This window comes from Schistosoma mansoni, chromosome 1 (assembly GCF_000237925.1).
Source record: "Schistosoma mansoni strain Puerto Rico chromosome 1, complete genome".
In the NCBI taxonomy this organism is placed as follows: Eukaryota; Metazoa; Platyhelminthes; class Trematoda; order Strigeidida; family Schistosomatidae; genus Schistosoma; species Schistosoma mansoni.
The window spans coordinates 63863998-63873491 of record NC_031495.1 but is presented as its reverse complement, the minus strand read 5'-3'; the positions used below and the strand labels follow the sequence as shown (position 1 = coordinate 63873491).

Here is a 9494-nt window from a genome sequence, read left to right as displayed (position 1 = left end):
TTGTCGTACCTCGTTTTTACGTACAACTATGACGACGTCATCGACATTCATCACCTTCATAGACTGGCGAATAATGATCACATTGTACTTTGGGTTTTGGACACACCGTATACAGTGCGTATCCACTAAACCTTGTCCCAATAACTGGCAAGCTAACATTCCTGTTACCAGAGACTTGCTGTCTCAACAGAATGGTTGGTCAATGTAGTTGGATCTATCAAAGACTAATAGAATAAGTCTAACGCCATATTCGAGTCCAATGGCCAGAATGTAGGCTATCATATTGCTCTCCATGGATTAACAAGGAATTTCGAAAGCTCTTGAGGGGTAGTAAACAAGTCTGGGGTTTATTCTTGTCAATGAGACACGAGTCATTTAAGTGTGATTTCGGAAAAATACGAAATATGTCGAAAAGGCGATTGCTAGATGCTGCACCACTTTCGAAAAACAGTTTGTATATGGTAGCCATATCTACCCGAATAGATTGTTTTTATACAGTAAACGAAGAGCAAAGGGTAGTGATAGTAACCCTTAATTGATGTTGCATGAAAATTCAAATATACTAGCTGGATCAAATCTAACCAAAGCTGAGGCTTTACCAAACTATTTCAGCGAAGTCTACTGTACGGGTATTGCTAACAATACTTGTTATAGTTACATCACTGAAATACAAGCTATAGAACCTATACATGTGACTGTGGAGACTGAACCTCAGTTGATCATTAACCTCATACCTAGTAAGATACCAAAGGGTTACATCCGCGATTGCTGATATCTCTCGCAGACATTACTTCAGGGCCACTTACGGTGCACTTCAACATGTTTCTTTTCCGTATTTTACTTCTTGAGGATTGGGAGGATTCTATAGTGAGTTATCTATTTAACGATGCTTAGAGACGGATCGTAGCTAACAACTGACCTGTCAGCCTAACGATTATAGTCGCTAGGTTACTTGAAAAGATAATTCGGGTTAAGTTACTGGGTCACACAGAATAATGCAATCGGTTAACTCACGAGCAACATGGGCCTCGAAACAAGCATGTATGCTTGACCAACATACTTATTACGAGAGAGGACCGGACAGCAGTTCAAGATAACTGTCTGTTTGTCAATGTGATATTCATAGAATTTAGTAAAGCATTTGACAGGGTTTCTCACCTAGGTCTTATGCAGAAGCTTTCGAGTCTTGGAATAACAGGTGCTTCACAGGGACGTATAAGAAGCTTCTTATGTAGCCGAAGACAGATTGAGAATAAATGAGACATTACCTGGATGAAAGCCAGTCAAAAGTGATGTACCCCAAGGCGCCATCTTAGATCCCCTACTTCTTTTCTATGTCGATGGATTACCGGCGATTACTTACGTCGTCGACATAATTGTTTTCGTATGATGTAAAAATGTGGAGAATAATGAGAACTGAGGCTGATCATCTTGATCTGACCTAGGCGGATTAGTTAAATAGTTTCGATGTTGGGGCTTGGAAATTTGTTTTAGAAAGAGTGTGCTCATGCATATCGGACACGGCAACAGTCACCAGTATACTGTCGATGGTACATTGCCTCCATGCGTACAGGAACACAAAGATATAGGGGTAGTAGTAATTCTCTACTTCAAAATAACTACACATTGCGACGCAGCAGTTGCCGAAACGTTTCGTGCATTATGGTTACTTCGCCAAGAATTCAAATGGTTGGAGTGCATGTTTCGAGTTTTATGTGGCACCTACGTAAGACCACACTAAAAGTACTGTATCCAAACAGCTGGTCCATGTCTTATTAGCCATGCTCGCTCACCTGATCATGTTTAGCATATGGGAACAAAATTAATAAATTTTCTTTCTAAACTTCCCTTACGATGAGCGCTTAAAACGCATAGACCTTTTCCCACTTATCATATCGTAGAACGCGAAATGACCTTATTTTGGCACTCTGTATCTTCATTTACGATTTGAGTGTTAAGTTGTCTCATCTCTTTGCTCCCTCCAGAAATAATCTTTTAGGTCATAAGAAGAAGGTTCAAAACCACGATTCAATAAACTCAAAGGTGGTTTCCGTTTTTCTCATCGAGTGGTGGATGACTGGAGTGCCTTACCCGGTCAAATGGTATCAGCATCATCAGTGAACATTTTCAAGGATAAGCTAAACCTCCATTGAAAAACAAACTGTAAGGAATAATACAGGTTCACTAACCTAATAGCCTTTTCACAGAAGACTGAAAGTTTGAGGTTTCAATAGCGCCTCTACCAAACTTTATAAAGGTCATGGTTGTGCTGTCGTCCAATGAGCTGGGCTAAGAAATACCTGTTTTGGATCTTCAAGGTTTCATGAAATAAAAGCCATAAATAGTATTTTAGGGGTCCAAAAAGTCCATTGTTGATCGATTAGAGGACATCGACGATGTAACTCTTTTGACATTTAATTATCAGTAATTAGGAAATTTTGGAACTGGAAAGTGATCGATCAAGCAGTATAGACTCAGAAAAACAGTTCGTTTTCCGACTGCTTTTCTACTCATTCATATTCTTTGGCTTGAGTTTTATAACGGTTTATTACTACTACTGGCCAAGAACAGTAACCGGGAAGGTGGTGATATGTATGATATTTGCTGTATATCCTTTTTGGTACTTCTATTTAAAGCTGACTAACTTTCTAGTATATATTTCCTGAAGTATATTTTTCGGATGATGTTCTCTAGACGCGTAAATAAGACGAGTTAGTGTTGTCATGTTTCCTAAATTTATTTCTAGATGAGAAACTAAAAAGGCTGCGGGCTGATAAACAAAAATTGGTATGTTTTTATAGATGTATTTATTTTTAATGCAAGTTAGAAGAGGTGATGGAAAAGGAGACGTTCAACAAGGCCCAACAAATCCTCAAACGTTTTGATCCATTAACATTTGCTTCGATAACTGTTGAGGTAAGATAAAGTATACTGTCATTTGGGCTAAGCAGGATAAGAAAGTCCCCAAACCGGTTTTTGGATCGATGATTAACCTTGGCACTCCTCACTCTGAAGTACGCCGTAGGAATAATTCGGGGGATAAACATTTAACTCCAGGATTATTAGGTAGGAATACTACTTTCAGACTGAAGCTTGCGGGTTTAGTTCTTTTTGTATTCGAAAATCGTTTTTGTTGTCTTTGTATGTTTTACGTTCTCGTGCACAAAACCGCAGAACAACAGAGGATACAAATTTTTCTCATTTCCTTTTACATTTACTTGTATTCAGTTGTGGGTGTCTCAGAAGCTGAGGTTAGACAGGATACTAGGTAGCGAACTCCTACCAACTGAGGTGTTTGAGAGGTGTGTTACGTATCCACAACCACCACCTAAATCGATGAGCAATGTTGTCCGTTGTAGTAGTCTGGGAGAAAGTTAAGGGTGCCCAAACCAAAGTGGTTGACAACTGGACTGAGCCATGGTAACAGTTGTAAGCTGTCTGATTGGGGTCAGTGTGATTACGGTAACCAATGGTTGTGATATGGCTACTAATTCCTCTCAGTGGCACAGGTGCATTCTCCTTGTCATCCTTTAAATGCTCTGTCTCAAAATCTTATACCTTTTTACATTTTCTATTCCTAGTCTTCTACTACTACTGCTACTCTGGGACTTACGTCAAAATAACTTTATCTCGGCGTGTTAATGTAGTATGCCAACTTAATCCGACGCATACATGTCAGATTCTACACTCCGTACAACTAAATGACTGACTGATAATATTTTCGTCTCCATCATGATATAATCTTATTGTTTTCATTTGACAGGAATGTAATTAAATTTCATTTAGCCCTAATTTATCAAGACTTTTTGCATCACATATTTAGATAAATAGTTCTTGTAGGCAAAATTGCTAGTCAGCATACCACCCCATTTTGATTGGAGAAAAAGTGAGACTTTTCATCTATCCTATTTCAGGCTATTGTCTATCAATCATCACAGTTGGTTTACCAATTCTTTCCTAATATACTCGGCTTTGAGCCATACTGTTAGTGTGAGATATAGCAATCCTACTTCAATTCTTAAACCATATTAGCTTCTGAAACCTCCTAACAGGAAACCAAATGCTGTAGCTAACTTGGGCCGATGCATTTTTGTACCAGGCTCTACATTGATTGGGGTCCGCGTGACTATCGTAACCAGTGGTTGGAGACTAGGTGGCATGGCTCAGAATCGATCACAATGGAGTAGGTGTATACACTCCCTGTCTTCCCTTAAACTATGAAGTTAAAATTGCTTCATATCTTTCTTTCATATATTATCATCGTAGGATTAACTACTACAAATTCGGTGATCTTGTTGTGCTAATGAGGTATGGCAACTTGGATCGATGCATATGTGTGCCTGATCTTACGTTGTAGCTAACTGACATTGATCGTGACTGACTGAACCATGAACATACGGTTTCAAAATCATTAGTTTTGTAAACTAAGGCAAGTCGAATCAACGTTCAGTATCTGGGCCCCATGATAAAAAAATAATTCTTGAAATTCGGGTAAACAATTGTATAAAAATACTTTTGGTCACGTAGGATAATTGATAGAGTCTGTACTTCCCATTTGTTTATTTAAGCACATAAGCACTGGTACAAAGGGGCACTGAAATATATACGTACCACACAAACAATTGAGTTTATGTGTGGGCTGGGATACTCCTCAGCTGCTCAAACTTAACCAGGATGGAAGTCTAACGCACAACACTTCTACGACAACTTGTTTCTTCACGATTAAAATAGAGAAAAGAGAAGTCTTGAGAAGATGGCGCGATAGTGGAGATCCCAAAAATTTGGTGAATAAAACTACGTTTGTATTTATCAATAATCGTCACTGAACACAAATCATAGTAAAATACATTAATGGTTAATGAAGTAACATAGTGGAAATGTACTCAAAGTTGACCTTAAATTCACCTTAAATCGATATTGATTTGCGGGTTTCACATTTCCAACAGTTATAGAGTTTGTAATGAAATAACATGCTTATATACAAACTATTAATACGAGAATAATCAGATACGACAAATGAGATTGTATATAATTCATTGCAATTCAATTATTCTTTTAAATAGGTCCAAATTTAACTACACAGTCAAGTACCCCTATGCTCGGGAGTAATCAAACACCATGTTCTAAAAAACCGCGGTTATTAAGACCGCTTTTGCCTAGAGAACGTTCAATTATTGATAAAGTTTTAGATGCATTAGTTGGTGATGGTCCTGATAAACGATTTGCTCTGATTTGCAATCAATGTTCATCACACAATGGAATGGCACTACAGGAAGAATTTGAATATTTAGGTCAGTTTACTAACTATTCAAATAACGTAGTTTCTTTTGAAATGTTGAAAACCATTATGTTCCCTACCAAATACCGTTAATTTTTTGACATTTCTCTGGTCTGGTACTGTTAAGATAGAATAGTTGTAAAGCGATGCATAATAAATATCCAGCTGAACTTATGTTGGATCACTGTTTAATGCTTGATTGTTAAAGGAAACCAATGCAATTTTACTTGGAAGCATCCGAAGTAGGAACTATTTTTTTCTAAAAATAAAGAACACGCTTCCATATGTATAAAATAGTTTAGATGTGATTAAATAAACTCTAAGTAACCAAAGGTTGGCTTCTTACCAATTATTTCGAATCCTTGTATCGAAACTTGATTTGTAACCATCGTTTCATAAATGGAACGTTAAAATAACACTTGATTTTGAATGCAAAAATTACTCTATCACTTGCTTATCCCCAACAACGTACTTTAATGCGCGTGTGGTTGATGTACAAATAAACACACCTGGGTAGTGCTGAGTCATCTGTTATGTCTGTTGAAGTTTGCCGAAAAAGAATTACTGTAATGTCCTAATTCATGTAAGTAACGATTTAGATTGTACTACTGTCTTAAAGCATGTCAGTTAGTGATCTTGAGTGCTGTTAGAGGTATGAATGCAGTTATCACTTCCCGGTTGCCCATACCGTGGAAGGTTTCTTCTGGAGGCACTTGAAATAGAAATCGGATTAGAGGTGGTCTTAGTGACCTGAGAGGGTGACCTCAGTGCCCAAGGGACAACTGCTTGAGGCCGGCCACACACAACCTTTTTGTGGGTAATTTTTGTGTTAGCTCCATACTTGTTGGTACCTTACCACCGGAGACGGGTATTCATGGGATATAGCGAGGTGTGCATTTTTAGGGTCGACCTTTTCTAATCCCATCCCTTCTTGTGGGAAGGCAGCATCGCTGTTATGCTGGTTGTCTGAAGGACATACCTTACTGCCGTCACACCTCTGTACAGTCAGCAGTACGACTTCGCCTTCGGATCTTGGGTTTGCTGCTTTTAGTCTTAACGCTCTTCAACCGACCTGCCTGCCATGGTAGAACCTTGAGGAACGATTGTTCCAGCCAGTATTGCTCGAGTGGTTCATCACGATAGGCAAGCCCGACCACCACGTCAAGGTAGCAGCAACGGTCGGGTTTAAAGTATGTAGTGTTGCCTGATTTAAGTATACAGAGGTAGCTTAAATCACAGGCTAATGAACATTAAAACCTGTAAATAATGTTTTATCCTAAAAGTAAAGCCTCTTATTGTGGACCTATCGATTAGCCGGAGATCGAAAATAAAACCTCTCCGTGTAAATTACACTTAGACCACCAGTACGTCATTGAATGTTCCGTATTTCCAACTTAATTGAGTTCATGATATTTCACGATCATCATTCAATTTTACTGTTGATAACTGTTTCATTTTGAACATATTTATAATCCACTAGTCGCCATTTCCTACTAGGAATCCCTAATTTTCTTTTCAAGTCATTACCAAGAGAATGATCATTGTTAGGATGGTAAAGTGGTGTGGATTACATAATTTGAAGATAGTTCACATCATGGACTGGCTTTGACTGTGTTTGGGGTAGGGATAGGAATATCTCCTGGATTCCTAGGTGTAAGTAGCCGAAACGGTTTTCAAACCTCCACCCCACTGGTCAAAAGCCGATGACGTCAACCACTAAACCATCCCCTTTCTTTAACTAGTCCATGTCATATATTAATTTGGTAAACATTTAAATAAACTCAATCTATTATCAGTCAATGGGTAAAAGAACAATGTAAATTTGTAAATATCATTAGCACCACTATTGATAACTAACTTTAAACTCCATTTCAAACGTACAAGATATCAGTAGTCATTTGTGTGAAAATTTCATTAGATCACTTTACTTTAAAGTTTGGGCTGTTAATGAATGATGCTGTTTACCAATACATTCGGTGCGATGTGTGACTGCATATACGGACAGATATAAGTAGTAGGTATCGAGATTTGGAAGTAAGATTCTTACTGGTAGAAGAGGAATATGAGGAAAAAAGAAAGAAAGGCGAATGCAGTCCAAGTAGCAAAAAGAATAAAAGGATAACGGAGCTTGTAAGAGACAATTCAAGGACGATGTTCATATGATGTATTCAATGTATTATTTTCATATTTTACAAATGCAGCGCATAATTTTGCGTAATACAATAAATCGGTTTATCCTACATTCGTTCATTACATCGGAACTTCATGCTGAAACCATTCAACTGAAAGGTTACACCACCATTCTAATTCCTTCTATGTGGTATAAGTTTTCGATGTCATCTAAAAGTCTTATAATATCAAAGTCCAATTCATAAAATATACACTTTTGTGTTGATTACCTAAAAAAGTACTTTGTAACTAACTGAATTCTAGGTATTTTCCGGTGAAAGTATATGTCCTTAAATCTAACGGTCACAATTATTTCTCTATTTACAATTTTATATATGCTTGTTTATGCTTTACAGTTATCGCTTTTTTTAAAATTTCTTCCCTTCCCCTTTTCCACACTGACGTGTTTCGATCACACGGCTGCCTTTTTTCCAGCATTTCGATGTTGTTATTGTAATCATTTTAATCCAGCACGTTGTACACGATTGAAGACGGGATTATCAACCGAAAATATAGAAAACACCAATGATTTGACAAATAATTCAAAAACAACACCTTATTTCCAATCGACTAAATCAAATGTTAAAAGAATGAAAGAAGGCATCAAAAGTTCAAAAAATAATTTATATAATCATGACAGTGATGATAATGATAGTGTTCTTGGTAATGAGACTGTAGTTTGTGATCCTCATGAAATCTTAGCCAATGAATTCAATGAACAATTGAATTTAAAAGATGATGGTAATGTTGATACGTTTAAAGAATCCACAGAATAGTTAATGAGGGTCAGGAAACTCTAAAAGCCATACATTGTTGCAATGTGTCTTTGTTCATACATATATAGACATAGCTTTTTATTTCGAGAAAACTGTAATCCAATTTATTTCTGTTGGTCATTCGAAAATCTTGAATTTCAGTTCATAAATCATTTAGTTGCTTGTTATGCCTATTGATGTTTTACTTGGTCGAGTATGTATATACATACACACTGTATATCTTTCTATGTTTACCGGTTTATTGACTGTAATCTGGAGAGTTTCCTGTTCCCCATCTTTGTTTGACATATACCTCCTTGAGTATTATCTTTGTATTTTTATATGAATTGCGAAGATATCAACTGTTGAACTTTGAATGGCTTATATCTTTTGTCTGTTTGTCAGTGCTGTATGTGTATGTAGACAGATTATTTGTTTTTTTTTCAACCAATCTTTCTTTCATATCAATATATGTTAACCAAATGTTTTGAAAGTATTACACTAAATGCAATTTGTAATAATGATATATATAGTTACATGTCATTCTTTTTTTGTTATGTTATTGGTATCATCTGAGGACAAATGTATGAATCGATCCAACTTGAAATGTTTTACATTTCCACAGTGAAAATATAGATTTGTAACGTTCAGCTTTTGGTAGGTTTGTGTCTAGCCTGAAAGGTACCTTGTGTGTTGGGAGAAGTGCGAGAGATAATCTTTAGGGGTAAAGAATGAGGGAAAAAGTAAGCCAACGTCTCAATAAATACAGCGTGCATGTACATTTAACAAGGAAAACAATTGACAACAATTATAAATAACACAATCCCGAGATTGAGACAATCTGATTACTGGGACTAGAAGTTGGTGACGTAAAGTTTCGAAGGTGTTACGAACTAAAAGATGTTAAAACAGAAGGGAAAAATAATGTTTGTTCTGGTTGATTGTTAAAAATACAAGAAAAAATGTTTCAGAAAAGAAGACCGATTTTAAACAATAAAAGCGGAGGAAGTATAGTATCGCGACGAGGCAGTCAGAGTCTGCAGTGTAACTTATGGGTTTCTGAGCAAAATTCAAATATCAAGTATAACGAGTGGTAAAAGTACTTTTGTATACTCCTCAAACGTTTAAAATGGTAGCGAAAGACTTCTGTTTGCTGACATAGTCTAAAAATGATAATATTAAGCATATACAACACTCACTGCCTTCTCATGGCGGGGTTGTTTTTTACGAGATTGAGAGGACGAAAAGCGAATGTCTGACGCTTTAACCGGGTTGATGGACACGGAATGTTC

The 9494-nt window shown here is 36.9% G+C and overlaps 1 protein-coding gene across 1 annotated transcript; it reads left to right on the top strand.

Annotated features, from left to right (window-relative positions):
• Positions 1 to 2223: 2223 nt before the first annotated feature.
• On the top strand, positions 2224 to 8739 carry Smp_001150 (hypothetical protein). Its single transcript, XM_018795182.1, has 9 exons — positions 2224 to 2318; positions 2354 to 2398; positions 2433 to 2620; positions 2653 to 2711; positions 2747 to 2787; positions 2824 to 2916; positions 2952 to 3066; positions 5064 to 5291; positions 7919 to 8739. The coding sequence occupies exons 3-9, from the start codon at positions 2595 to 2597 to the stop codon at positions 8221 to 8223; spliced, it is 867 nt and encodes a 288-aa protein (XP_018649520.1). The 5' UTR covers positions 2224 to 2318; positions 2354 to 2398; positions 2433 to 2594; the 3' UTR covers positions 8224 to 8739.
• Positions 8740 to 9494: the final 755 nt, after the last annotated feature.

Coding starts and splice junctions, on each gene's coding strand:
- Smp_001150 (XM_018795182.1), top strand. CDS start 2,595: ATGATATTTGCTGTATATCCTTTTTG. Junction 2,917..2,951: donor TTGCTTCGATAACTGTTGAG/GTAAGATAAAGT, acceptor TGGGCTAAGCAG/GATAAGAAAGTCCCCAAACC. Junction 5,292..7,918: donor GGAAGAATTTGAATATTTAG/GTCAGTTTACTA, acceptor ATTTTAATCCAG/CACGTTGTACACGATTGAAG.